At 59.6% G+C, this 26,871-nt stretch overlaps 3 protein-coding genes and 1 long non-coding RNA gene across 8 annotated transcripts in view; 2 read left to right on the top strand and 2 right to left on the bottom strand.

Moving 5' to 3' along the window:
• Positions 1-5,223, bottom strand: part of IKBKG (inhibitor of nuclear factor kappa B kinase regulatory subunit gamma) — a 28,899-nt gene extending 23,676 nt beyond the window's left edge. Inside the window, exon 1 of the mRNA XM_045471774.1 lies at positions 5,048-5,223. The gene's annotated coding sequence lies outside the window, so the exon portion shown is untranslated. The remainder of the gene's footprint in view (positions 1-5,047) is intronic.
• G6PD (glucose-6-phosphate dehydrogenase) lies at positions 10-13,952 on the top strand. 3 transcript variants are annotated; one of them, XM_045471764.1, is made up of 13 exons: positions 10-461; positions 1,372-1,499; positions 8,728-8,765; positions 8,847-8,955; positions 9,635-9,852; positions 10,821-10,979; positions 11,144-11,269; positions 11,585-11,678; positions 12,034-12,220; positions 12,506-12,741; positions 12,844-12,920; positions 13,006-13,098; positions 13,201-13,952. In XM_045471764.1, the coding sequence occupies exons 1-13, from the start codon at positions 350-352 to the stop codon at positions 13,289-13,291; spliced, it is 1,668 nt and encodes a 555-aa protein (XP_045327720.1). In that variant the 5' UTR covers positions 10-349; the 3' UTR covers positions 13,292-13,952. The 3 variants fall into 3 exon arrangements, with proteins under 3 accessions (XP_045327720.1, XP_045327721.1, XP_045327722.1); XM_045471765.1 differs by lacking the exon at positions 10-461 and adding an exon at positions 604-735; XM_045471766.1 differs by lacking the exon at positions 10-461 and adding an exon at positions 811-1,115.
• Positions 11,681-22,058, bottom strand: LOC123594801. Its single transcript, XR_006710888.1, has 3 exons — positions 21,949-22,058; positions 21,751-21,758; positions 11,681-11,698 (listed from the first exon to the last, which is right to left on the bottom strand). It is a non-coding gene; the product is annotated as an uncharacterized LOC123594801 (long non-coding RNA).
• On the top strand, positions 18,470-26,651 carry FAM3A (FAM3 metabolism regulating signaling molecule A). Of its 3 annotated transcripts, XM_045471775.1 has the most exons (12): positions 18,476-18,543; positions 18,627-18,747; positions 18,959-19,126; positions 19,309-19,505; positions 20,940-21,053; positions 21,590-21,613; positions 23,754-23,877; positions 23,968-24,026; positions 24,493-24,543; positions 24,868-24,952; positions 25,029-25,155; positions 25,972-26,651. In XM_045471775.1, the coding sequence occupies exons 4-12, from the start codon at positions 19,493-19,495 to the stop codon at positions 26,065-26,067; spliced, it is 693 nt and encodes a 230-aa protein (XP_045327731.1). In that variant the 5' UTR covers positions 18,476-18,543; positions 18,627-18,747; positions 18,959-19,126; positions 19,309-19,492; the 3' UTR covers positions 26,068-26,651. The 3 variants fall into 3 exon arrangements, with proteins under 3 accessions (XP_045327733.1, XP_045327731.1, XP_045327732.1); XM_045471777.1 differs by lacking the exon at positions 24,493-24,543 and having other exon boundaries at positions 18,470-18,543; XM_045471776.1 differs by lacking the exons at positions 18,476-18,543; positions 18,627-18,747 and having other exon boundaries at positions 19,018-19,126; positions 19,433-19,505.
• Positions 26,652-26,871: the final 220 nt, after the last annotated feature.

Below are 26,871 nucleotides of genomic sequence, written 5' to 3'. Positions count from 1 at the left end.
CGGCAGAGATGTGGCAGAGGCTGCTCCCGAGGGGAACCCGAGCCCGTCAGCCTTCGCCGGCCCACAGGACGCTCCCAGTGATATGCAGCACCTGGTGCTTTTCGGAGCATCGCGACCCACTCTCACCCTCGTCTCTCGGGCGGGGGTCTCCAGCCTCCAGGCGGTGGGCCGCCCCGCCCCCGCCAGGGGAGGAGCTAATAGGGAGCCTCCTGGCTGCAGAAGGCCCCGCCCTGGAACAGGGTCAAGGAGGTGTGGTCACACTGCCGGCGGAAGTAGACCCCTCCGCGAGGGTGCAGGGCCGCCCGGGACGGGCGAAAAAGCTGGATTGTAGGACCGGGCCGAGCTAGCGATGGGTACGCGGGCGGACAGCGCAGAGCTGCGCGCGGACCCGCGAGGCAACGAGGACGCGGCGCAGCGGCGGCAGGGACAGAAGGCGCCACACGGCCGGGAGGCGCGAGCAGGTGCCCAAGGGGCGGGGCGGGCCAAGGGTGGGAGCTTAGCGGGGGCGGGGGCCCCCAGCGTGGGATGCGCGCGCACCTCCCCGCGCCCGCTTTCCGCCCCGCCCATGTGGGGGAGGGGCACGTTGCGGCCCCGCCCACGCGCGTCGCCTGAGGCCGGTCAGCTCAGATTAGGCGCCCGCCCCCGCTAGTTAAATGAGCCGGCGGGGCACAGCCCCCGGAAACGGCCTGGGATTCAGGGGCTAGGAGCGCGGCGTTCGTCGGCTGTGAGACGCAGGTAACGTAGGGGCCAGGCGCCGCGCCAGCGGAGGAGCATGCTGTGCCGCGCGGCCCTTTGATTTGCCATGCTTGGGAGCGGGGCCGAATGGAGAGGGTTTAATTGGTCCCAGTGTCCCCTGCATCTCTCCGTTGAACCCCTGAGGAGATAGAGACCCTGAGAGGGGCGGCGACTTGCCGGCGTCTCCCAGCTTGGCCGGAGGAGCGCTGGAACTGCACCGTCGTCTGCGTGGTCTAACATGCTCCCGCTCATTGTGGAGTTTCCGCTGGAGTCTGGGGTGAATTGGTCCCAGGCAGGCTACGTAGCGCTCCAGCAGTTTTCCATAGTCCCGCAGAATTGAGGCTCTTGCTGGCATCCACCAGTGCTTTGAGTGTGGTAAAGTATGTATATTTTGTAGAGTATGCCATGAAAAAAAGTTGCCTGGATAGTATGGTGGGAGCCCAGAGCCTGCAGCTTCTAACCCCCCAGAGCCTGCAGTTTCTAACCCCCCAGCCGTCCTGTTCCCCAGCCATTCAGTGAGTGGTTTCAATAATCAGGCATCGCTGGGTGAGATCCCAAAGGACCCCTCCAGAAGCGGACCAAACTTCTCAATGCTCTTCTGTTCTGTGCCTTGTCAACGAGCCTTTCTTTAACCAGAGAGCATCATGGCAGAGCAGGTGGCCCTGAGCCGGACCCAGGTGTGCGGGATCCTGCGGGAAGAGCTGTACCAGGGCAATGCGTTCCATCGATCTGACACACATATCTTCATCATCATGGGTGCATCGGTGAGTCTCCCCGCGGGCCCCACATCTTAAACAGGCTTCGAGTGTGACATTGCCTCAGGTCCCTTCCTGCTGGGTCCCTGGGCTTTCCCAACTCATTGTCGTGGGGCCCCAGGGGCTCCGCTCCACTAGGCCCTCCCTCTTGCTCCTGCCCGTATGCCACTATCTTCCCAGTACCACCCAGTATAAGTGCACTGCCAGGTGGTCATGAAATCCTTGTGCAGCCATTGACTATAGACCCATGTCCTGGAGCGGGGGGGGGGGGGGGGGGGGTCCTTAGAGACTGCCTGGTCGGACTTCTTCCTTCACGGGGAAAACCGAGCTGCCGACAGGGGAGGCTGTTCACTTTGGCTCCTTTTCCAACCTCTTTGTGACTTGACAAATGTCACACAGTCCCAAAGGCAGGATCTGAGGCCCAAGCTCCACCTTGTCCCTCTCTACCACAAGTTTCCCCGGAGGGGGAAACACTCGACCCTCCTTTGAATACCATGTCATTACCCAAACTTCCACGGCCTGCTGAGGAGCTATGACCTGTCCCACCCCAGCCCATTGTATCAGCTGTGGAACTGCCATTTTGGTCCAGAAGGTCAAAGTCAGAGGTATAGCACATGAACTGGACATGATGGAGGGTGGAGACAGGAGGGGGTTGGGGGTGCCTAGTGGAGCTGTGACCCCCCAGACTAAAGCATCCCGCCGGTGTGCCCTGTGGAAACCAGATCTGCCGGGTGGCAAGGTGAGCTGCCAGGGTTTCATCTCCAAGTAAAAGTGATCTCTCTCCACTTTCCTCCTGGGCAAGACCGACAACCTGCTAACCATCCCGTGACAATTTCTGCCAGTAACTTGTACAATCTCAAGCAGGAATTCTAACAAAGTAGCTGACTCTTGACAGGGTACGCGTTGTCTCTCTGTGCCTTCCATGTCGAGGTCCCCTTAGCTCTGGAAGAGAACTTGGTTCTTTGTTCATGTATCATATGCAGAGCCTCTCCTTGCCAGCTTTTGTGATTCTGATCAGAACTCAGAAAGGGAGGGCAGGACACAGTGCTGCTGGGGGGAGCACTCTGTCAGAAGGTGGGGGGAGGGCAGGCCACCCCAAGCACTGTCCTCTGAGTCCATAACCCCAAGAGTAGGGGGAACCCGGGGACATGGGGCAGCGGGGAGCAGCCTTGGTCTCTACCCTGGCCCTCCTTCAAGGGAGCACGTTCTGCTTCGAGGAGCCATACCTGTATTGGCCACAGACCTTCCCACCTAGGACTCTGACCATTAGGCTGTTCGTTCAAGAAACAAGTTGGAGCAGAAAGCTACTCAGGATCGTTCCTCTTCCTTCCCCCGTCCATATAGCAGCCTGTCATAGGGCGCTCCACCAGCGGACCCCAGGCCACAATAAACGGCTTAGAACTCCAGGCCCTCAACTCTTAGATGCTTTATTGAGAGCATCCAAGCTTGCTGTGTGACTGGCAAGTGTCCTTCCTCTCTGAACCTCAGTGTTTCCACATAGCAAATGAGGCCTTTTGAAACAGATGTCAAGAGACTTGGAGCTGAGCTAATTCCCTGATTGCTCACTGCCTTCGCCTATGGCCAGCTTGGGGTTGAGCAACGTTTTTGCAATTGATAGGGTTCCCCTTTGCTCTCCTCTGCCCTAAGAGCAACATCCAGAGGCTTCCAGAGCAGAAATGGGAAGTGCCACTACAGCAGGGTGGGGTGGGGGAGGACCCCTTGTCCTGAGTTGTTTCGCCCGTCCTCCTGCTCAAGGGGGCTGGGGCCAGGCGGGTGGGCGTCCCGTGCGCAAGCAGCATCGAGAACAGCTCCCGCTGTCTGATGCCCGCCCCCACCCCTTGTAGGAAATAGAGCGGCACGGGAGACGCACTGTGCCACAGCCTGATTCTGGGAACCAGCAAGTTCCCTGCTCGTTCATCCATTAAATCGTAGTCAGTGGCTTCTCTGCAGTGTAGTGAGCACGGGCTCTGCCTTCTTTGTGTGATCTGTGTGCTGGGCCGAAGGGACCCAAGGAGAGTTGGTAGCCGAATAAGAACTCGTAGTGGCGCATGTGACAGAAAACGGAAACAGGCCCTTGTGCCCCCAGCCACCTCCGGGCACACAGTTCCCATGAGGAGGGCCTTCCGAGTGAGGTTTGCAGAGCCAGGGTTGGGGAGCACGCGTGCAAAGAGAGGAGCAGGTGCAGAGCCGCCAGTGGCCAGCAGATGCCCCAGGGCAGGCTGGGCCCACAAGGCCACTCTCTGCCCCTTCCTCCTTCGTCCCCTGTTTACCCACCCCTCGCTCTCACGCCTAGCTTCCTTGCTGGGAGCGTCCTGATGCTGGCTTACGGAGCTACCCAATAGGCTTTGAGCTGCTCTCTGTTCCTCTAGTGTGGCCGTCACCCCCTTGCTCAGGACTCCTGCGCCCAGCCGGGGAAGGAGTGGAGGTACTTACTGTACCCATCGGGAATGAAAGAAACAAGTTTCTCTTTACAGACCAGTGTCGGAGGGGAACCTTGGGCCTGGCAGGTCACCTCCTCTCCCAGCTGATAAGACCGCGGATAGGCCAGCGGACTCTCCCCCATAGAGGATGGAGAAAGGAATGGAGGAGCGGGAGAGAGAACAGGACAGGGAGTGTGCCTGGGCAGAACTGGCTCGCTGCAGGGTTCTCGGCGAGCCCCTCGCCTCTCTGGACCTCAAATCTCCCCACCTGGACCGCAAGGGCCATGGACTTGATGGGTGTTCGAGCCTCATGCCCGTATGACCTGGAAGCACTAGCGCCTCTCTCCTTTGGGGGCATTTCTGGGCTGCCTTTCCCCCTTGGGTCGATAAGATTCTTGCTGTGTCATGATGACCTTGGCACTTCCCCAGAGGCCTGATGATTCACGAGCCCCAGGGTGTAAGAGGGAGGCCCTTTTGTTGGTTTTGCAGCTGAGCCTACCTACCTCGGCAGCCCCCAGGTTCTCCCCGGCTGTCAGGAGCCAACTGGGCCCCAGCCAGGGCCCAGCCTCCACCCCAGGAGTCCAGGCAGATCCTTGACCCAGGTGACCCTCGGGGGACCTGGGTGGCCCACCCCTGCCAGGCCTCCAGCTGGCAGCCAGCCTGTGAAGCTCTCTGCTGTACCCTCCGCCGTAAAATCCTCACGCAGAGATGTCGGCAGTGGCTCGGGTTTATAACGCTAGAAGCTGAGGTCAAGCCTAGGGGGCAACACGCAGGTGGTGGCCCCCGCTGCACTCCAGCAGGGACAGATGTTGGTACCTGGAGGTCTTAACGAGGGCCGCTTCTCCTGCTAGGTCACCACAGGTGTCGGGGCAGCTCTTTCCCCACTGTGGTTCTCAGGCAAAATGAGGGGGTTGGGAAAGACGAGACTTCCAACCGCATTTCACCTGGAGTCCCTGTGCTCCATCCCCCCCACCCCCCCTCCCTCCCGGCTCATGGCGTGCTTTGATTTGGTCGATGCCTTCCCACGTTCCTTCTTGCAAAGGAGGCCGGTCTAGGCTGGGGGGGGGGGGGGAGGGCGGGCCACTTCCCTGGAGCAGCCGCCAGGACCCCCTACCACTGTCCTGGGTCCCACCTCACCTCTCCCGTGCTTGACGTGGAGCCCAGCAGGCCTCTGGTCACAGGGACTGAGCTGAACAAGGCAAGCAGGTTCCGTTGCTGGTTAATCCCAAGGGGAGCAGCAAGAACAAACAGCTTAGGGTGTTGGGCACCGTGACTCAGCAGACAGGAGGCTAGTCCCCTGCCACCAATCCATTGCCCGCAATCTGTCCCGATTCCTGTCAGCCTACTGGAATTTGATCGTCAGCAAACATCACCTGCCACAAGGAAGGTCGGGAGGTGTTTGCAGGCCGTGGTTCTGATTGTTTCTCCCGCGGGCTGGTCCCCAGCAAACCGGTCCTCTCTGGAGCATGCAGGGCTGAAGTGACCTGAGCAGTGTCTCCCCCCAGCCCCACTGATGGGTCACTGTGAGGAGTGCCGTAACGAGGGCTGCTGGGCACTGAGGGACGTGGACAGGGAGCTTACTTCCCAGGCTGGGGGTTGGAGTGGGACCTTGAAAGACCAGCGACAGAAGCCATCTGAAGGTGGCAGGTACAACAGGGACCCACACCAGATTCCTTGGGGGATCGATTGTGAACAGGAGACGTGGGCACGGGCACCAACACAGGGAACCCTGGTTTGAGAACCACTGACTTTGGGAGTTTGGGGTCCCATTGGAGCCTGGAAATGACACAGGGAGATGACAGAAACTTGCCTGCGTGGGGACATCGGGTCACCCAAGGAGCAAAGAACAGGAGGAAACTGGAGCAAACAGGGCACCCTTGAGCCTGCACCCGCCCCCACCCAGAGTCGGGGTCTCCCAACCAGGAGCCCGCTGGGTGCCTTCCTAACTGCTTGTCTCTTGCAGGGGGGAGCATTTAACCAGGCCAGAATTGCTTTGGTTCTGGTCACGTGGCTTCCATTTTGCAGCTGTTCATAGAAATGAGTTTATCCAGTAGTTACATTGCTTCTGAAAGGTAATTTCACATTGAATATTTAGGTCCTCGTCCCTGGAGTTAGTTTCTCCGCCTGGGGCAAGTCCAGTACACCCCAGCCTGGCTTCCTCTCTCCCCGATGATTGGCAATGCTTGGCGGAGCGCGGGTTCCCGCCCGGGGCCCATCCCACGCTCTAATTGTAGGGCACACAGATGAAAGGGCTCTCTGCTTCTCTGTTCTTCCGGAGCCCATGACCGTTCTTGCCCCTTCCTCTTCCACCTGGAGCAGAGAATTCCTTTGTTAGCTTACAAAATTCAACCTTGTTGGAGCGGGGAGAGAAGGAACTCGGTGATTCTTTCTGGGGTGGGGGGGGGGTCCTCTTGAATATCTGGGATGCGCCACGCTGTGGCTCGAAGCTGCCTTGTGTTCAACACCCTTTCGTTTTGGAAAATCTCGCACATCCACAAAGTAGACAGAATGACGCAGCGAATGGCCGCCGGCCGCTGGCCGGCTCCCGTGACTTTCTGCCCTTGTTTCGCCCATTCCCCAGCCTCTGCTCGACTGTTGCATTGAGGTTTGGTTTGGTTCGGTTCGGTTTTCAGGGTTTGTTTCTTAGACGAAATCTAAATGTTGACTGAGCATCTGGGTTGTCCCGAGCGCGGGGCCACCGCGAGTTAAGGCTGCCGTGAACGTCCGCGTACGGTTTGCGCCGCCTCCTCTCCGGCGCTCGGCGCTGCCGGTCGTTCGGGTTGCAGCCGTTCCAACAGACGTGAAGCAGCATCTGGTGGTTTAACCGCGTTTTTCTGCCCCCTGATGACCTCGCACACTTGCTCACGTGTCTGTTAGCCATTCGTTTCTCTTCCTGGCCAAGTATCCGGTCGATCTCTAATTGCGTTGGTTTCTTATCTTCCCGTAGGAGTAAGTTATATATTCTGGGTCGTAGGCAGAGCTTGCCTCCGGACGGGCTTCCCTCTTGCTGGCGTTTCGGTAGGGCCCCCTGGTGAAGCGCCCTAGTGCACGGGTCAGGGTTTGGTACTGTCGGGGCCGAAAGGTTTGTGGCCGCGATCCGATTTCCTGTGTGACCATCACCCACTCAGGTCCCTGTCCATTTGGATGGATTGGATTTTTCTAGAAATTTGTCCATTTCGTCAAAGTTGTCAGACATGGCGTGAGGTTGTTCATAAAATGCCCTTTTGTGTTTTCCTGACTGTGCTTTTGTCCTGTTGCACTCCTAATTCTTGGTGCGTTTTAGAAAAACAGTCTCGCCAGAGGGTTGTCTGTCTTCATTAGTCTTTTTAAAAACCAACTTTTGGCTCTGTTGATATATTTTTTCGGTTTGTTTTCCATTTTATGAATTTTTAGTTTTCATTGTTTTCTGCCCTGTAATTTGTTTGGCTTTAAAATCCTCTCGGGCCGCACGGGTGGCTCAGTTGGTTGAGCATCCGACTTTCAGCTCAGGTCATGATCTCACGGTTCGTGAGTTCGAGCCCCACGTTGGTTTTGCTGCTGTCAGTCCAGAGCCCACTTCCGACCCTCTGTCCCCATCTCTCTGTACCCCTCCCCCATTCACACTCTGTCGCAAAAATAAACAAATATTTAAAAATAAAATAAAAGTTCCACTGTCTTTTGTCTGATTTCTTAAGTCTGGCACTTAGCTCTTTAGTCCCAAGCTAATGTCAGCATTTCAGGCCATGCCTCCTAGGTTTTCATATATGCTACTTCTGTTGCCGTTGGGTTCTAGAGTTTTCAGGTTTCCTCATTTAGCCTGTGGGCTGTTTAGAAGTGGGCTATTTGAAGGGTGCCTGAGGGGCTCAGTCTTTTGAGCGTCTGACTTCGGCTCAGGTCATGATCTCCATGGTTGGTAGGATCGAGCCCCGTGTCAGGCTCCATGCTGACTTTGCGGAGCCTGCTTAGGATTCTCTCCTTCTCTCTGTTCCTCCTCGACTCGTGCTTTCTCTGTCTCTCAAAATAAATAAATAAACTTTAAAAAAAAATGGGCTTTCTGAAACTTTTTTTATTTTCGTTTTAGAGAGAACAGGCGTGCACACGTGAGTGAGCAAGGGAGGGGCAGAGGGGGAGAAAGAGAATCTTAAGCAGGCTGGGTGCCTGGGTGGCTCAGTCAGTTGAGCATCCGACTTCGGCTCAGGTCATGATCTCGCAGTCTGTGAGTTCGAGCCCCGCGTCAGGCTCTGTGCTGACAGCTCGGAGCCTGGAGCCTGCTTCCCATTCTGTGTCTCCCTCTCTCTCTGCCCTTCCCCTGCTCATACTCTATCTCTCTGTTTCTGTCAAAAATAAATAAACATTAAAAAATTTTAAAAACAAAAGCAGGCAGCACGCCCAGCATGGAGCTTGACACAGGGCTCGATCACAAGACCGTGAGATCACGACCTGAGCCGAAATCAAGCGTTGGACACTCAACCGGCTGAGCCTCCCAGGCACCCCGGAAGTGGGCTCTTTGGCCGGGGTTTTACTGCACTTGCACCTGAGACTGGAGACCATGGTTTGTGTGGTCACGGGGCAAGCAGGTCGGTGGACGCTCCTCCTGGGATGAGGTCCATCCGCCCCAGGGCAGGGTGGCTACTGTGATACAGGGGTGCTGTCGGCCCAGGGGCAGGGTAAAGGGCTAGCGCAGGCTCTAGTTCCAGCTCCTCTCGCTACTTAGAGGGGCGAGACAGGTATACTTGTAGCTGAGCGGCGACCCTGGGCGAGTGCCCCGGTCTCCAAGGCGAGACCGTCTAGGCACTGCCCCCAGCTTCTCCTAACCGTGCCTGTTCCCTCTGCCGCAGGGCGACCTGGCCAAGAAGAAGATCTACCCCACCGTCTGGTAAGCATATCCCGTACTGTCCCACTGCCCCCAGCCCTCCCGACCCTCCCCGCCCTGGCCACAGCCGTGCTGTGCCCTCAGGTGGCTGTTCCGCGACGGTCTTCTGCCCGAAGACACCTTCATCGTGGGCTACGCCCGCTCCCGTCTCACAGTGGCTGACATCCGCAAGCAGAGCGAGCCCTTCTTCAAAGTGAGTGGCGTCTGGGGTCTCCGTGAGGGACATGCCCCCTTCCCATCCCATCACAGGATGCCCTTTCTTCCACGTACTCCTGCTCTCTGGGACAGGACCCTTTGTCCCCTGCCGTGGCCAAGGCCAAGGCCTTGTTAGGAAGATGGCTTGGAGGCGCTCATGCCCTCGCAGTTGTCATCCTTGCCTCCCCCCAGGCACGCACACTGCCCTGGCACACTGGTGCACAAAACCCTGCCGGCCCGAGAGCCCCATCTCCCAGTCCCCCTCTGACCCAGATATACCAGGTCCCCCCTGCTGCGCCCCCCTCCCCCCGGGGCCAGGAGCCGAGAAAGTCTCTTCACCGCAGAAATCTTACAGATCTGCCTTTCCCAGCACACCGCAGTTTGGTGTGGTGACTTGGGAGACAGATCTCTCTCCGGTGTGTTTCTCCCAGGTCACAGTTTCCTGGACTCTAACTTGTGTCTTAGGGCACAAGACCCCCAGGGGTGACCGCTGGGCCCCAAATCTTGCAGTGTTCATGCTGCCTCAGCCTCCCCCCTGTGGGCATGCAAAGCTGACAGGATGGGGGTGTACCCGGCGTGGAGCTAGGATGGCTGACCGCTGAGGGAGCCCGCCCTGGCCGTGGGAGGACAGAGCGAGGGCTGGTGAGGGGCAACGTCCCTGGCTCCGTCTTTCTCAGGCCACGCCGGAGGAGAAGGCCAAGCTGGAGGAGTTCTTCGCCCGCAACTCGTATGTGGCTGGCCAGTATGACGACGTGGCGTCCTACAGGCGCCTCGACAGCCACGTGAATGGCCTTCACCAGGGGCCGCAGACCAACCGCCTCTTTTACCTGGCCTTGCCACCCACGGTCTATGAGGCGGTCACCAAGAACATCCATGAGACCTGCATGAGCCAGACGTAAGGCTTGTCTTTTGCCCTCCCTGCCTGCCAGGTGTGCCCTGTGCTGGTCTGGCCTGCCCTGGCGGTTGTCCAGAGCCCCTGGGCCAAACTAGTCTCCGGAGTCAGAAAAAGGTGGTGACCCTTGTTTGTTCTGCACGTGAATTACCTCTCCCCAGAAGGCGAAAGGGTATAAATGCAGGTGCTTTGTAATAGCATTTACTGAAAATGCTACCCCACTTGTTTACCCTGGAGATCCTCGTGCCCCTCGTGGTCCATCTTGCTAGAAATCCAAGTTTCCTTGGCAGCTATCCCTGCCAGGACCACAAGGTGGCAGTGTTGCTCCACAAAACTCCTGCTGCTGGTTCCTCGTTCTCTGGGTTTTTTTTAGTGCTTTCTAAGGTCACCTTCGTGGCCACGAGGTGGCAGCATAGCTCCACAAGCATGTTGCTTCCTATAGAACACCAGTCCTGGCAGTGCGTCCTTCCCAAAGGCAGTCGTCTGTTTCACTTTGCCTTGGTTTTGAATGCAAAATGCCACGTTAGCTGTCCGTGGGAAATAGCAAAGAAAGGGACCTTTATTCATTTTAAACTCCATGGAGACAGCTGTGCCCCTGACATCCGCTCCCCGCCCCATCCCCCAGCTAGCTCCCAGGCCACTCCTGAAGATCCAGTGTGGGGCTGGAGGGGAGCGGGATCCGCTGGACGGAGCACTCTTGCTAGTCAGCAGCGGGTCGGGCCGGAAGGCTTCCGAGGAAATTTTGAGTGTGGCATTGAGGGCTGCAGACGACAGCTGTCCTCGGGTCTGGGGGCTGTGTGCCAAGGTGGGGCAGGAGGCCTTGCCTAGCAGAGCTTCACTGGTCATCTGAGAATGCACAGGGGAGGCAAGGCTCTGCCTCTCCTTGAGAAAGGGACCCTGGGGGGTGACAGGGTTCTGGCCCCCGCTCCCCCAGGACGGGTATGGGGTGATGTGGCTCTGGGTTCCCACAGAGGCTGGAACCGTGTCATTGTGGAGAAGCCCTTCGGGAGGGACCTGCAGAGCTCTGACCGGCTATCCAACCACATCTCGTCCTTATTCCGTGAGGACCAGATCTACCGCATCGACCACTACCTGGGCAAGGAGATGGTGCAGAACCTGATGGTGCTGAGGTCCGGCCAGGGCTGGGCAGAAGCCATGCAGCTGGGGAGGCGGGGGGGGGGAGGGGGGAGGGGGGGCGGCCGGGGCGGGGCCGGGCATAGGGAGGGTCGGGGCCGTCCCAGCCTGATGTTGCCCTGGCGATGCGGTGCCACCCTCCACCGTGCGCCTCCTGCAGATTCGCCAACAGGATCTTTGGTCCTATCTGGAACCGGGACAACATCGCCTGTGTCATCCTCACTTTCAAGGAGCCCTTTGGCACCGAGGGCCGTGGAGGCTACTTCGATGAATTTGGGATCATCCGGTGAGAGCCTGTCACCCTCCCTGTCCTGGGGGCTTCTCCTCCCCCCTCCAGGTTCACATTCGTGGGTGGGTGTGTGAGTGGTCAGTGGTGACCGTGAAGTGATGGTTCACTGTCTCTTTCCTTGACTTGAGGTGACGTCCAGGGGTAGCCGTGGGCTCGGAGCAAATGTCATAGCTTGTTGCTAGCAAGCCACGTCTGAGGTGCCATGTGCCCGGGCGCGGCCGACGGGGAGGGGCTGGGGTGAGCCCACGCCTCCCCCCTTCCTCCCAGCCTGGAAGCCCCTGACGTGCGTTGCGCGCACTCTTTCCTCTGCAGGGACGTGATGCAGAACCACCTCCTGCAGATGCTGTGTCTAGTGGCCATGGAGAAGCCCGCCTCCACTGACTCGGACGATGTCCGCGATGAGAAGGTGGGTGCAGGCGCACCCTCCTGGTCCCTGCTGCCGGCCCAAGAGCAAGAAGCCCAGGATGTCACGTCCCAGGACCGATAGGACCCGTGGGCAGTTCGGCGCTTAGCCTCTCCCTCAGAAAAGAGGAGAGCGGGTCCAGGTGGCCCCAGAGAGGCCTTGGGTGGGAGGCCACGGCCACGCCCCTCGGCAGGGTGTGCGCAGCTGGCGGGGCACCAGCCCCTGTCCGCACAGACCAGGCAGCCCTGCGGGAAGCCCACCCACGGTCACACGGCCGCCTCAGGCTGCTGCCGTCTGTCCCCTGCGTGGCTGCTCCACCCCGGTACCCAAGGAGCTTCCCCCCCCGGTTCTCTTCCAGGTCAAGGTGTTAAAGTGCATCTCCGAGGTGCAGTCAAAGAACGTGGTCCTGGGCCAGTACGTGGGCAACCCCAGCGGAGAGGGCGAGGCCACCAAAGGGTACCTGGATGACCCCACGGTGCCCCGCGGCTCCATTACTGCCACCTTTGCGGCCGTTGTCCTCTACGTGGAGAACGAGAGGTGGGAAGGTAGGTGGCATCTCCGGGCCTGGCGGGCGGGCCGGCGTCTACCCAGGGAGCCCTCGTTCCCGGGGTGTGACCCGCTTGGGCGCGGCAGCCAATACACGTGGGGCGCCAGGCCCGAGGGGCGCTGGGCGGGAGAGGCCGCCTCGCCGCACACGTGCGTGCTCGCCTTCACCCCCACGTCACGCTCGTTCACACAGCCCCCGCCTCACCCCCTCTCTCGCCCCCTCACGCGCGCTCAGCCTGGGCCGCTGGGGCAGCGGGACCTGAAGTCAGCTCCGCCCCAACCAGGGGTGCCCTTCGTCCTGCGCTGCGGCAAAGCCTTGAACGAGCGCAAGGCCGAGGTGCGTCTGCAGTTCCGCGACGTGTCCGGAGACATCTTCCAGCAGCAGTGCAAGCGCAACGAGCTCGTGATCCGCGTGCAGCCCAACGAGGCCGTGTATACCAAGATGATGACCAAGAAGCCTGGCATGTTCTTCAACCCTGAGGAGTCCGAGCTGGACCTGACCTACGGCAACAGATACAAGGTAGCCACGCGCCCTGGGGCGGGGGGGGGGGGGCGGCGGGGGGCGGCCGGGGGTGGGGGGTGCGCGTGCATGGGCGGCCTGAGTACGACCCCCTCCCCGTAGAACGTGAAGCTCCCCGACGCCTATGAGCGCCTTATCCTGGACGTCTTCTGTGGGAACCAGATGCACTTCGTGCGCAGGTGAGGGGCGGCCCCGGGGCCCACAGGGCAACCCGCTCCCCCACTACCCCGGGAACGACGCCAGAGCCACCCTATGTCCCCTCAGTGACGAGCTCCGGGAGGCCTGGCGGATCTTCACGCCGCTGCTGCACGAGATCGAGCGCGAAAAGCCCCAGCCCATCCCCTATGTTTATGGCAGGTGAGGCGCTGGGGCACGGAGGGGGGGAGGATGGGCTGGGGGGCAAGGGACACGGGGGCCAAGGGCTCCCTCACATCTCCCCTCTGCCTGTCGCTCTCTCAGCCGAGGCCCCGCGGAGGCAGACGAGCTGATGAAGAGAGTGGGCTTCCAGTACGAGGGCACCTACAAGTGGGTGAACCCCCACAAGCTCTGAGCCCCAGGTCCCTGCCCCACCCACCGTGGCCCTGTCTGTCCTGTTCCACCCGCTCGCCCGCCACCCCGAGCCCACGTCGGGAGGGCTTCAGGACCATAAGTCTCACATTCCTGGCCCCTGGCCACCCTGCCCGCTCTGTGCCGCCTGCCACCCTGGGCCTAGCTACATTCCGCAAGCACCACGCACTCAAGACTCGCGCCGTGACCATCCCTAGCTGCCACCAGCCTTTCCTGAGCCACCTCTGTCTGCGGGAGTGAGCCCCAACAGGAGGAAGTGGCGTGGCTTCTCTGCCGGTCTGGGGCTGCTCCTACCAGGACAGGAGGGAGGGATGGCAGGGAGGGGCGGCGGGCAGGCCACTCCACACTCCGCCGGCTCTGAGCGAGCTCCTCAGAACAGGGGCGGGGCGGGGGGCGAGCGCTTTCTCACCGGTCTCGGTGCCGCTTGACATTCCTGGTCACCTGCTGGGAGGGACCTCCGTGCCGCCCCGCCGTCCCGGGTCATGGGCCCCCTGAATGTCCCTCCACCCCACCGGCTCCCCCCGCCCCTCCAACTCCGCACTCCACGGCCCACGCACCTACGGGGGCCCCCTCGCCACTGGAAAAGCAGAAACAGCAAGGGGCACTCACCGTCTCAGCCCCCTGCCATTAAATCCACAGACAGACCCGTCTGCTCCCTGGTTGTTTCCTTCCTGCCACTCGCAACCATGGAGGAGGCCACCTGCGCCTGATGCTGGCCCGTTTGGTGGAGGGCCCGGGGCCGCCCCATTTTTGTCACCCACTTCCCTCCGCAGCGTGGGCTCGGGGACCTAGGCCGTCAGCCCTGACCCCGGGTGTAGCTGTGGCCAAGCCCTGCGTCCCAGCTGCCTCCTGAGCCCCCTGTCCCATCTGTGCTCTTCACTCTGCACCGAACGCTTCCATGCACTCGCTGCCCACGTGGGCATCCGCCCTGATGACGTCCCCGCCCCGGCCGGCTCGCTTAGCAGAGCAGCTGGGGGCCGTGTACACACGCCGCCGGTGCATGCTGGCGAGCGGGATCTGGGCACGAGAGGCAGAGGGGGTGCTGGGGGAGGGCGCCTGTAACAAGGCACCACGCCCTATGGGGTGGGGGGAGCATAAGACAATAGACTTTTATCCTGTCACAGTCCTGACGCCAGAAGTCTGAAACCCGCGTGTTGGCAGGGCTGCGCTCCCTCCGAAGACTCTAGGGGACGACCTTGCCTCTTCCGCGTGCAGGTGGTGGCCAACACCCTTGGCCTTCCGTGGCTTGTACACACATTACCCCTGTGTCTGTCTGTGTCTCCACACGCCGCCTGGTGTCTGTGCATGTACGGCTCCTGCTTTCCCTCCCGAGGACACCAGTCTTGTTGCATGCGTTCAGGGTGCGCTCGGCTCCAGCACGGCGTCAGCCTGGCTTCCCTTGGTTATCTCTGTAAACGCTCTGTTTCCAAACAAGGCCATGTGCCAAGGATCCAGGTGGACACAGATCAGGGGGACCGCTGTTCATCCCAGTACACTCCCAACAAAGGCAGCAGCCCCCAGTCTTTTCTGCCACCTCCCCCAGCTCCGCTCGGCTGAGCCACAGGGACACGGCAGGAGGCGACACTGCAGTCCCTGCACTCGTGGCCTGGGTTCCACTAGATGCAACCAACCAGAAACAGAAGGACACCACGATCAGGTGCTGGTACATTTTGCGGAGGGAACAAGGGGCCCAGAAAGACACCAGGGGAGGAAGGTTCCACTCCCAGGGAGGTGAACATGTACCCCGGGGCCTTGCGGCTGGCCTGCTCCCTGTTCCGGGAGGGAGAAGGCCCTCAGGCTGTTGAGGGCATTCAGCTGTGACCCCTCCCTCCAGCTTAACCCGTGCCCCACTTGGGAGGCAATCAGTTGCCCAGAGCTTTTCGGTCCAACCGTCTAGGCCCATTCCTGCCTGCCACCGAGGAGAAGCAGCCAGCCTTAGCTCCTGCATAGCCCCCTCGCCCGGAGCTGGGATGGTGGTAGCTGGGAGCCTGGGGAGGGAGAGGCCAATGGAGTGCAGTGTGGCGGGCAGATTGCTGACTGCGGGGGGACAAACCAAGGCTCCCACCCACGACTCTGCAACAGCAGTACGGAGATGAAGAAACTCCAGTGGTGGGCTGATCTGTGCCCCCCACATATGCTAGGGTAGTAGGTCACCCCTGGACACATGACCTGCACCCTAGGGTGCCGTCTCCACCCTCCCACCCCCTCCTGAAGCCAGGGAAAGTGGCACACCTCCGATTAAGGAAGGGGGGAGGTCACCGAGTTCACTGGAATAGGGATAGGATACAGACAGATCACAGAGCCTTCAGTGCCAGCTGGGTGGGAACTGGACCTCAAAACCTGTCCTGCCCCAGGTCCATGCAGAGAAGCTGAAGACTCCATGTGGACAGGATTGTAGGCCAGGCTTCAGCCCGAGGGCAGTGGCGTTCACCCTTATTTCTAGTGCCTGTGGCCTCCTGGAGAGGGGGCAGTGGCAAAGGCTTCCCCAGGAGTCAGTGGGGGCCAGCCTGGGAACTCACAGGCTCTCCTGTAACACTTTGGCTCCCACGTGGCTACAGAGAGTCTTTGTCCTTGACAGTGATGGGAGGATGAGCTGAAATGACAGGAGAGGGCTGGGCCCAGGGATGGTGGCCCGGAATGGGGCAGAATGGGTCCCTCCCTGAAGATACGGCCCGTGCCTTCCCCCTGCTTCCCCCCAGGGGGTGCTGCCCTGCCTACTCCAGAGGAAGAGCCCTCTAAGTCCGCTGCTGCTGCCCTGGCCCATCCTGCAAACCTCAAATCCTCAAAATATGGATATGAGGATAATTTCAAGCCCTTGGTGATGGGGAGGAGTCAAGTAACTGAGTGTGCGGGAGTCCTTCCTGACCCCTCAGGGATCTTCAAGTTCAGAGTCCTTCGCAGTGCCACACAGGCATTCATAGACTGAGGAACCCAGCAGAGCTGGATTCTGTCGACAGTCCTCCTGGGTCCCCAGGTCCCCTGGGGACCGTGCTGGCATGGCACGACCAGGGAGGGTGCTCCTGGGGGGATCCACACAGGGGCAGCAGCAGGAGGCCAAAGTAGAAGAGGGACACAGCTCCAGGGCCAACAGCACATGATGACCATGTGTGAGCCCGGAGGGAGGAGTGTTGGGGCATCCCAACCTCATCGTGTTCTGAGTGTCTCTCCTGCGACAGGCACATGGGCCCAGGTGACGACAGTCAGCTGACATTTCAGATGTAGGTGCTACACTGGGGCAGACATAAGGGCCCTGCTGGTGACATTCAACTGTCACCTGACCTCTGGGTGCCTCTGTGGAACAAAGCGGTGAGGGCCCTGATGAGGACAGTCGACTGTCCTCTCAGCCCCAGGAGCCTGCAGTGGGGACGAGGCATGAGATCCCGGGTAAGGACATTAAGCTGTCACTTCCACTCTGGGTAGCAACATTGGTGCTGGGGTATAAGTGCTTTCAGCTGGCGCTGAATGTCTACACTGGGACAGGATGGGAGCACCTGTGTGAGGCCGACCAACAATCCTGAGCTCTGGGGCCCTAGGTCCTGGGTCCGAGTTCCAACATTCAACTACCATTTAAGTTGATCGTACTCTAGGGCAAGGCTTGGAGGTCAGGTGTGGAGAGCCCCCTTTCAACTCTTCGTGCCTATGCTCGGGTGAGGGGCAGGTGTGGGCACTGAGCGGTTACCTCAGGTCTGGGTCCCTACCCTGAGGCAGAACGTGAGAACCCGACACGATCCACAAGTAGCACGTCCGAAATGAGAGCTACACAGGCAGGGACGTGAACCCCGCCGGAAGGCACGCCAGTGCCTCCTCAGTGCTGTGGCCCCAGGTGACGACAGCATTCGAACGAAAGCCCATGTCTGTATCCTGTGCTGGAAAGGAGAATGAGGGACCGTTGAGGTCGTTCAAGTGTCACTTTAGCTGTGGGTTATTAAACACAGAGGTCTGAAGGACTGGGCGGGGGGAAGCCAATTGTCCCTTCAGCTCTGGAGTCCCGCACTGTGGCAGAGGTGAGGGCGTTCGACTGCCACCTGAGATCTGGTTGCCCAATCTAGAGGCCACAAGGCCCGGGTGAGGGGGTCTACTGTGGGGTAGAAACCCGCAGGTTGGGAGGCGGACCGTTGACTGACAGCTCCGTGGCCAGTTTCTACGCTGCGAGAAGCAGAGGAGAGATCAGTTGAGGATATCAGCCGGCACGTCCACTCCAGATTGCCTCCGCTCAGGCAGAGTCCAGGGGACCCAAGGAACAACAGTTAACTGGCGCCTCAGCTGTGGGAACTATGCTGGGGCACAGGTAAGAGGGCCCCCAGGAGTCATTTTCTGCTCCTTCACGCTGGCTGCCTGTACTGGGGCGGCAACATGAGGGCCTAATCCTCCGTATGTCCGGATTGAAAAACAGTCCCCAAGAAAACAAGGGAGTTGTGCAAGGCTGCCCCACAAGGCCCCGAAGACCTGAACCTGAATGCCAGGCTTCTGGCCCATGACTTATGTGGTGCCCGTGGGGATGGTGGGTGTGCCTCAGGACCCTCAGGGGGACTCATTAAAGCAAGCGTTCCAAAATGTGTGCTCTGAGCAAGATGTAAACAGTGGCCTCTCTGAACTACCAGTCTGGCAGATGCCCCTCGTCTGGCTGGCAGCCCAGGAGCTCCGTCCTGGGCACCACGGCTACAAGCATTGCAGGAAAGAGCACTGAGGTGAGCACTGGTGTTTGACAGATGGTCAGCATTATGTCTGATACCAAATTCCGTGGAAAAAAAAAAAACAAAAACAAAAAACCCGTGCCTGCAGCAGCCAGGGCCTAAAACCGATTACTTTGATCTTGTGTGTTGTGTACACCAGTGTAGACGGTACTGGGTTGTAACCAGAGCTGTCACTGCCTAGCTCTACAGGCTTTGTCTGTATTTTGGATTCTTTCCTCATGAAGGCTTTGTCGTGGGGTCATTGGGTCAGGGGGCACAGGTGCCCCACCCCACCGCACTCTCACGCCACCCAGGTGCTGCCGTGCAGAAAGAAAGATGGGTCCCCCTGACAGCGGGTCCAGCTCTCCCGGTGCAGGAGGTGATTGGGGTGCACTGGGCGTGGCAAAGATGCCTTCCTGAAGGCGCTGAGGGGAGCGGACCCGAGTTTTCCAGTATCAGAGCCAGGTGAGAGACCACGTGAACGTGCTTCCGTCTAGAAAGCCGACTGTGAGGAAAGGCATCGCAAGGCTGAGCTTGGTGGCCTCTGGCTCGTCACGTTCCGGTATTTTCCCCGGTGGACTGTTCTATATACCTCCTGGTTTCTAAAAGAGACACATACCAATTTTGAAAGAATTTCTAATTAAGACCCCAGATACATCCGCTTCATTCGAGGCTTCAGAAATCCGACTGCAGGGCAGGAGTGCAACCCCAGCCCTCGAAGCCTAGGAAGGCCGGCTCGTACCGCCTTAGAGGAGTCTGGGGGCAGGTTTGTACCGCGAAGCACGCGTGGATCAGGAGCGCGACCACACGGCTCCTCCCATTTGGAGGCCTGGGGACCCCGCCGGAGCGCCTTCCGAGGCCGGGCCGGTGCGGGCCCCTCCCACCCGGCGGCCAGAGCGGGTGGTGGAGGCGGGCCTGTGGGCGGGGATGCGTTGAGCCCGGGGGCGGGGACTCCACCACCTCCTCTCCTCTGCCAGCCCCGCGGCGGGGGCGGTACCGGCGGGCTGTGGCCCCGCCCCCGGGCCGCCATTGCCGGGCCTGTCGGACCGAGCTGCGCATCTCCCTCGTCTCCCCTCGCGAGCGGAGCCGGGCGACCGGCCTGACAAGGCTGCCCACAACCCAGCTTGCATCGCCCCACGGGCCAGGCAAGTCTCCACCAGCTAACCGGCGTCGTCCGTCCCCAGCCTGGGAAGGGCGACCTGAGCGCGGGGCCTCCCATGGGAGGAGGCCTCCGTCCGGGCGAACCAGCTTTACTTCCCGGCTCCAGGGGCTCCCGTGGGCACGGCCGTGAGCCGACGGGTTCCTGAGGACCTTCTTGTCCCGACAGGGCCTTTCTGCGCGTGCCCGAGGAGCCTGGCCAGGTGGTTGGACGAACAAGCCGGTGCACCGGTCGCGTCCACCCAGCAGCGAGGACCAAGCACAGGCTCACGCTTGTGTTTTGTTGCCCCCAGAGTGCAGGGTCCCCAAACACTGCACCTGCCGACGACCCCAACCCCGCGGGAGAAGTGGACATGAGGTTGGCAGGTGGGTGGCGTCCAGAGTGATTGCAAAGGAGTTGGAAAGGGGATCGCCCTGGCGACCCAGGTGTCCAGAGATCGGTGTCTGGAGGTGCCCTGATGGACCACTGAGTGTGGTTTTGGAAACGGAGAACCCTGCACAAAGTGTCATTCTATGACCTTGAGCAAATCCTTTCACCTCCCAGAACTTCAAGAACTGCGAAAGGAGGATTAAGATAGTCGATTTGTCCCAACTCGGATAACCGGCCAATGTGGCCGCTGTCTGAGAAAATGAGTTGTGCGAGAGGCTTCGCGGAGCATGGCGGCTAGCTCGAGGGGGCGGGGTGTGCTACCGGGGAGGCGTGGTTTCAGAGGAGCTCAAGAATTGCCACTTCAGACCTCCTAGGGTTGCAGCGTTGTAAATCTATCCTCGTGACAACTGGCCGGTGACGGACTGGATGGGAAGTTTCGGCCTCAAGATCAGTCAGGGCTGCAGCAAGAAAGGAGGCGGTTAATTCAGGGCCGGGGCTTGATGAGGGCACGTATAGGAGAGTAGACTGTATGTAGGGAAACAGGGGCACGTGGAGCTTTTCAGTGGAAAATAGATGAAGATCATTTGAGCAACGAGGCTGACGAGCGTCCAGATGGGGTTAGAATGTGCTGTCTGAGAAGCCAGTGGACAAGTATTTCCAGCATGGGGACCCACAGGCGACTCAGGGAGCTAACACCAGGAAGGTCATAGGCGGCCTTGACAACAAGCTGCCTTGATGGGGTGATGTAGACAAGGCCAGGCTGGAGTAGGTGGGGACACGGTGTAAGGTGACATGCAGAAAGAGGCAGTGCAGATGCCTTTGGACATGCTAACTGGGAAGATGAAGGGAGGGGAGAGAGAGGCCATGCTAACTGGGAAGATGAAGGGAGGGGAGAGAGAGGCCATGCTAACTGGGAAGATGAAGGGAGGGGAGAGAGAATCACAGGATGGGGCTGTGATTCTGAAGGAGCTCCTTCGCTTCGGTGACTTCTTACAACGGGAGATGTTGAAGGTACAGGAGAAAGAGCAAGGTAGAGCGAATGGGGACTATGACAAGAAATCTGCGCAAGTAGGAGACCTCAGGGTCCAGCTCCCGGCAGGTGAAGGAACAGGTCTTCAAATTGAGTAGGGACCCCCTCCTCCGTCATAACAGGAGAAACAGGACACGATGGATGGCACAGGAATACACTGGTAACCTCAGAGGCCAAAAGTGACAGGGCTCCACAGAGAACCCAGCGCCCAGCCTGGGGCTCTGTTTCCTCCATCTACCTGCCACGATCTCAAGTTCCTGTCCCAGGCCTGCCGGGTGGCAACAGGTCCCCACCTTCTTCTTCCCAAGGGGGCATGGAAATCCAGTCCTGAGAGGCCCTAGGGTCATTCGGGAGCTCACTGGCAACTGAGGTGGCCTTCCTGTGTGTGTCCTGCCTCCAGGCCCCCTCCGCATTGTGGCCCTGATTGTCACCGTGGGCCTCACCTGGATCGTGGTCAGCATTCTCCTAGGTGGGCCTGGCAGTGGCTTTCCTCGTATCCAGCAACTCTTCTCCAGTGAGTGTGGGACTCTTGATTGTCTGTGGAGGTCGCCAGGGTGGCCACCCTGGGTCTGGGTGAGGTGGGTGTGGCCTGGGTTTTCTGTCTCCCTGGTGGGCCACCTCTAGCTAACCCCAGTCGGCCTCCTGACATCCAACACATTCTTCCCTCTACCACCCAGTTGTTTCATTTGGGAACTCCAATCCATGTATTTAGAATTCTGTGCCCAGTTGGAGTCACTAGTGTCTGAGAGAGGGGCAGGGAGGCTTCCGCTGAACACTGGGGACGACACCCTGGCTGCTCCCTGCAGGCTATATGCTGGGCTCTGAGATGGTGACAGGACTCTACACCTTGTTATTGGTGACGATTCACCCAAGTACCATTTACAATTGCAATTTACTTTCTTCCCGGAGCAGGGGGCTTGAATCTGGCTTAGCCCCTGCCCCTGAGCCTGATCAATCCTCTACCTTGACTTCACGGTGTCAGGCCGGGAGGCTCTGCTACAGGGCCCTGGAGGCCTCCACCCTGACACCAACAACTCTCTGTATCCACAGGCCCAGAGAACTCAGCGACTGCAGGTAAGCCTCCCGTCACCTCCCTGCTCCTTTCCTGTGCCCAGCCCTCATACTACTTCTCTGATACTGCTACCTGCCTTAAGGCCTGCAGGCCCTCTGTTCTCCCTTCATCCCTCCCCAAACTGGCCATCACAGCCCACTGGAGCTGCTTGCATGCTGTGAACCTAGAAATCCAGTTACTGGTAAGACAAGCATAGGATAGATGTCCCCACTGCACGAGGGAGGAACTGGAAGGAATAAGCCAGTCACCGGTCCCAGTAGGGCAAATGCCATTAGGATTCAAGGCCTGAGAAGAATCCTCTAGGGCCCAATGCTCTGTGCTCTGGATGTAACCGAACGGGGGTGCGGTCCTACCCTCTGGGCCTGGCCCGTCTCTGGCCTCGGTAGCCACCGCTCTGCCCTCAGAGCCATGCTTCTTCCTTCTGTCCCTTTTCTGTCCCTTTCAGCCCAGAACAGCACTCTTTCTGCTGGCACAAAATTCTCAAAAAACATTGTTGGTCTCTTGTGCGATTTACGAGACTCTAAGCTCTCTCGCGGATAAGGCCGTTTCTGTTCCTGGCTTCTACTGACATGCTTGCACGGGTCCACAAGTCGCGCCCTCTGGCTCCGTAGTAAATGCTCATCCAAGCACAGAGCCTGCTCTCGCACGTTTTGCTGTGAGCACCAAGGAGAAACCAGGCCGAGCCCTCAGTACTGTGTTTGGAAACCTCCTCAACTAAGTATCCCAGTTCAGTGTTTATGAGTTCTCTGCCACTTTATGAACCTTCCCTCCAGGGTCCAATACGACGTTCCCGGTTTCCACCGGAGACCTCACCGGAAGCGCCTTTTTAATTTTTTTTTAATGTTTCTTTTTGAGAGGGAGATAGATAGAGACACACACAGGGGGATGGGCAGAGCACAAGTGGGGGAGGAGCAGAGAGAGAGGGAGACGCAGAAAACCAAGCAGGCTCCAGGCTCTGAGCTGTCAGCACAGAGCCTAACACGGTGGCGCTCGAACTCACGAGCCGTGAGATCATGACCTGAGCCGAACTCAGACACTTCGCTGATTGAGCCACCCGGGTGCCCCACAGAAGCGCCTTTAACACTCATGTTGCCGATGACAACGCGGTCATGATGATGTATGTGTTCTCCCCGCTCTCAAGCCAGCTCTGCCCTCTTCCATCCGTATTTCTACCAACAGTCCCATAAGGCAATCGAGGCCTTTTCTAGCTGCACCCCAGAATTCTACGGCCTCCCTTCATTGCCCCGTTCCAAAGCCCTTTCCACCTTTTGGGGGACTTGTTGGAGCAGCGCCCACCTCCTGCTGTCAGATGTTTCCTGGCTGTAACAAAGGAGCACGCACCACGGACACTGAGATGTTTCTTCTCCTCGGACGCGGCTTCTCCCCCGGTTCAGGAAGCCGGAAGGCTGAAGTCTGCAGGCTCCAGGGGAGGCTCCCTCCTGCCTCTTCCAGCCTGTGGGGGCCGCAGGTGCGCCTTGAGCTGTGGGCACGTCCCTCCGGGCTCTGCCTCCATCTGCACAGGGCCTCCTTTTCCGTCTCTGTCTTGTCTGTCCCTTAAAAGGACACTTGTCATTGAATTTAGGGCCACCCTACTCCAGGATGACCTCATTTTAACAAATTACATCTTCAATGAGCCTATTTTCAAATCGGCTGGTATTCGAAGGTGCTGGGAGGTAGGACTTGAACGTGTCATTTGCGGGGCACAGTTGAACCTGTAACAGAGGCCAGCCGCCCTCCTCCCGTCCTCCCACCTCTGCCGTGGGGTTCAGGCGCTCTTTTTTTCGTCACCACTTTCCTGCAGTCGCCCTCCCAGCTGCCCCTTCCTTCCCCACCTGTGCTCTCTCCATGGCGGGGCCAAGCGAAGGCCAGCCCTCCTATCTCTTTTCTCCCACCAGTGGCAGAAAAGCCTCCCCGAGGTCCCTGTCACCTTGCGCCGAGGCCGGCGCCAGCAGGATGCAGAGTGTCCGTGGAAGTGTCCCTGGCCTTGGCCTAAGCCATGTCCCCCCCCCCCCCCCACACCCCATTGGTCCCCTGCTCTGTGGCCACTCATTCCTACCTGTGGGCTGGTCCTGACCTCCCCCTCTCAGATCTCAGGTGACCCCAGGGCCAGGCCCGTGGGTCACCCCTGCTGTACCTGCCCAGAGCCACGAGCCAGGAAGTACAAATGCGGCCTGCCCCAGCCATGTCCCGAGGAGCACCTGGCCTTCCGCATGGTCAGCGGGGCCGCCAATGTCATCGGACCAAAGATCTGCCTCGAAGACAAGATGTGAGCTCCTTGCGGTGAGGGGGGTGGGAGCCTGAAAGCTAGATCTGTGAGGGACATTTGAGGACTCTGCTCCCCTCCTCCCCCCGCTAGGCTCATGAGCAGTGTCAAGGACAACGTGGGCCGTGGACTGAACATCGCCCTGGTGAACGGTGAGTCGCTGTGATGTGGGGTCAGGGTTCAGACCAGAGAAGCAGGTCCATGCCATGATGTGCCACCCTCCTTCCCCACACCTTCCCCATGAGGAGGCATCTGGATGTTCGCCTTGGCCCTCTCCTCCCTCCGCCCCACTTCTGGAAATCCACAGAGAGGCCCGGAAGAGGGTCCGTGCACACTGAAGTTTCCACAGAAGAAGTGGCCCGATAAACAAAAGCAGTAAAGAACCAGAAGCTTCCAGGAAGTTGGAGGGTGCTTCCTAGGGAGCCCCTGGATGGGCCGCAGCTTTCTGAACAAGGGGCATGGTGGGCATGAATGGGCAGGATGTTTGCAAAGCTTCCAGAAGGGCTGCGCCCAGTGGCCGCTGCCGTGTCCTTAGCCCGATCTAGGGTGGCCGGGATGGGATGGTGGCCTTGCCCTGGTGGCTCGCCCAGCAGGACTCTTCCCTCCCTGTCAACCCAGGGGTCAGCGGTGAGCTCATCGAAGCCCGGGCCTTTGACATGTGGGCAGGAGGTGAGTGACGGTCATGGCCTCCTGCTCGTCGTGCAGCAGAATGACTGGGCGTCTCTCCCCTGAAGCACCGTTCTCTGTCTATTCGCTGTGGCTTCTTGAGCGCTTCCTTGGGCTTGGAAAGGGCAGGGAGAGGAACAGGTGTACGGTCATGGGCATGGCCCTGGCTTCTTGTACCAGTTTGTCCCTTTCACTTGGGGACCTTGGTGGGTGTGTCCCTGGCCTGATCCCTGCTTTAGTTTCCTTGTTTGGAGACCAAGGGTTGGTGAGGGAGGGTTAACTCAGCGGTGCCTGATGCTTCGTGTTTCATGTGACCTGACACCCCAGATGTCAACGATCTGCTGAAGTTTATTCGGCCACTGCATGAAGGTACCCTGGTGTTTGTGGCATCGTACGACGACCCAGCCACCAAGTAAGTGATTGCCGAGGCCGGCCTCAGCCTCGCCCTTCCACGGCGACTGCTTATATGTCTTCCTTCTGTGCGGCAGGATGAACGAGGAGACCAGGAAGCTTTTCAGTGATCTGGGCAGCAAGAATGTGAAGGACCTGGCCTTCCGGGACAGCTGGGTGTTTGTGGGGGCCAAGGGCGTGCAGAACAAGAGCCCCTTTGAGCAGGTACGGGTGGAGAGCCTCGCACCGCAGAATAGTGTGCCTGCCCCTTCTGTTCACCCCGCAGGCTTCCCTGGATTCTGCCCCAGCACCCCTAGCCAAGGTACCCCAGACCCCTCACCGGGTGCACAGGGAGGGGCAGTATAACTTTGACCTTCCCTGTCCTGTACGGATTTCACCCTACAGGGTCCTTAAATGCAAAGCTTTCGTAATGGCAAGGCTCACAACTAAGAGACCTTTCTCGCAAACATCTTCAGGATGCTCAGTCCTGTCCCGTGCTTCTGCAACCCCGATCCCCGATTCACACTGCACTGGCTTTCTCCCCCCCAGCCCCTGCTGTCCTCTGACTGACCCCCCAGACCCACACATGTCAAGCCCCACGTGCGGGGCTGGGAGGCCTCAGGTGCCGTCCTCCTCTTTGGTGAAACCATGGGGCTCCCCGCCCTGTCCCCCACAGCAGGACAAGGCAAATAGGCTGCTCTAGTGCTTTCTGGAAGGCTCTGGGTGCCTCAAAAGAGCAATTCAGCACTCCGAGCACAAATGCTCCCTCTGGCCTTTTTCTTCCTGAGATTTCCAGCAGCCCCTGTGGGCCAGGTGAGAGCGGGAGTATTCATGTGTGCCACACACACGTACGTGCAGAGAAGCTGGCTGCTTCTACTCCACCCATTTGGTAGATGAGAAAATCGAGGTGTATTGGGACAGAGGGGGTTGTGCCCCGAGAGTGCACAGTCGGTTGACAGCAGCACACGGGGACTGCAAGCCCTGTCTGTCCCTTGTGCCTTAGGGCTGAGGCCTTGACCCCCTGCTCCCCAAACCCCACAGCACGTGAAGAACAGTAAGCACACCAATAAGTACGAAGGCTGGCCCGAGGCCCTGGAGATGGAAGGCTGCATCCCCAGGAGGACGACGGCTGGCTAGCCGGCCGAGCACAGGGACCGGGCTGAGGGGGGCTGCGTGTGCCTGGCCAGGAGAAGGCGGTGGCGGCGCCGGCGTGAGGCTGAGGCCTGACCCCACGCCCAGCCGGGAGTGCTGTCTTGCCCCAACACCTCGGGGCTCCGAAGCGGTGACGGGACCAGGTGTGACCGGTGGGGGGGGGGTCTCTTTGTAAAGCTGCTTCCCCGGGTCAGCCCCGCCTGATTCCCAAGCACCCATGGTCACAAGGGCCCCGGGCGCTCGCCCCTTGCTGCGCCAAGTCTGGTAGCAGCTCCGCAGTGGGTCGGGGCATCTTCCAGAACCTCTCCATCCCAGAGCCGCTCGCTGCTCTTGGGGCTGATCCTGTTTCCAGGGTGATTCCTTCAGATGAGCCACACCTGGCTGCCTCCTGCGTCGCGCTCTTCGGGAAGGGGCCTCGTCGGAGCCGAGCCAGCCGGGGCACCAAAGTCGCCTGATCACCGGCCCTGTCGCGGCAGATGGCGGCTCCCATGCTTTGTCGGGGGCCCACCTTCCAGATGACCTCTCAATAAATTAGTGGCCCCAGTGGAATAAAGTGCATTAAGTGGGGAGTCGGGCAGCGTTGTCCTTGCGGGGAGGGACACGTCCCTGAGGCTTAGCCAACCTGCTCCCACAGCCTTAGCAGACACACTTTGTCTCCAGGGTTCCTGCCGCTGACAGTCTCTGCGGTGGCTGAGATGTGACACAGGCAGAAAGCAGAGCAGCTCCTCAGCTGGCATTCCTGTACCCTTGCCCAGGAGAGAGGGCTCTACCCTCTGGGGGAGCAGGACA

Source organism: Leopardus geoffroyi, chromosome X, assembly GCF_018350155.1.
Source record: "Leopardus geoffroyi isolate Oge1 chromosome X, O.geoffroyi_Oge1_pat1.0, whole genome shotgun sequence".
In the NCBI taxonomy this organism is placed as follows: domain Eukaryota; kingdom Metazoa; phylum Chordata; class Mammalia; order Carnivora; family Felidae; genus Leopardus; species Leopardus geoffroyi.
Note: the sequence above shows the minus strand (reverse complement) of the source record. Positions and strands in the feature narration are given on the sequence as shown.

Coding starts and splice junctions, on each gene's coding strand:
- FAM3A (XM_045471775.1), top strand. Junction 24,544..24,867: donor CTTTGACATGTGGGCAGGAG/GTGAGTGACGGT, acceptor CTGACACCCCAG/ATGTCAACGATCTGCTGAAG. Junction 25,156..25,971: donor ACAAGAGCCCCTTTGAGCAG/GTACGGGTGGAG, acceptor CAAACCCCACAG/CACGTGAAGAACAGTAAGCA.
- G6PD (XM_045471764.1), top strand. CDS start 350: ATGGGTACGCGGGCGGACAGCGCAGAGCTGCGCGCGGACCCGCGAGGC. Junction 1,500..8,727: donor TCATCATCATGGGTGCATCG/GTGAGTCTCCCC, acceptor CCTCTGCCGCAG/GGCGACCTGGCCAAGAAGAA. Junction 9,853..10,820: donor GAGACCTGCATGAGCCAGAC/GTAAGGCTTGTC, acceptor GGGTTCCCACAG/AGGCTGGAACCGTGTCATTG.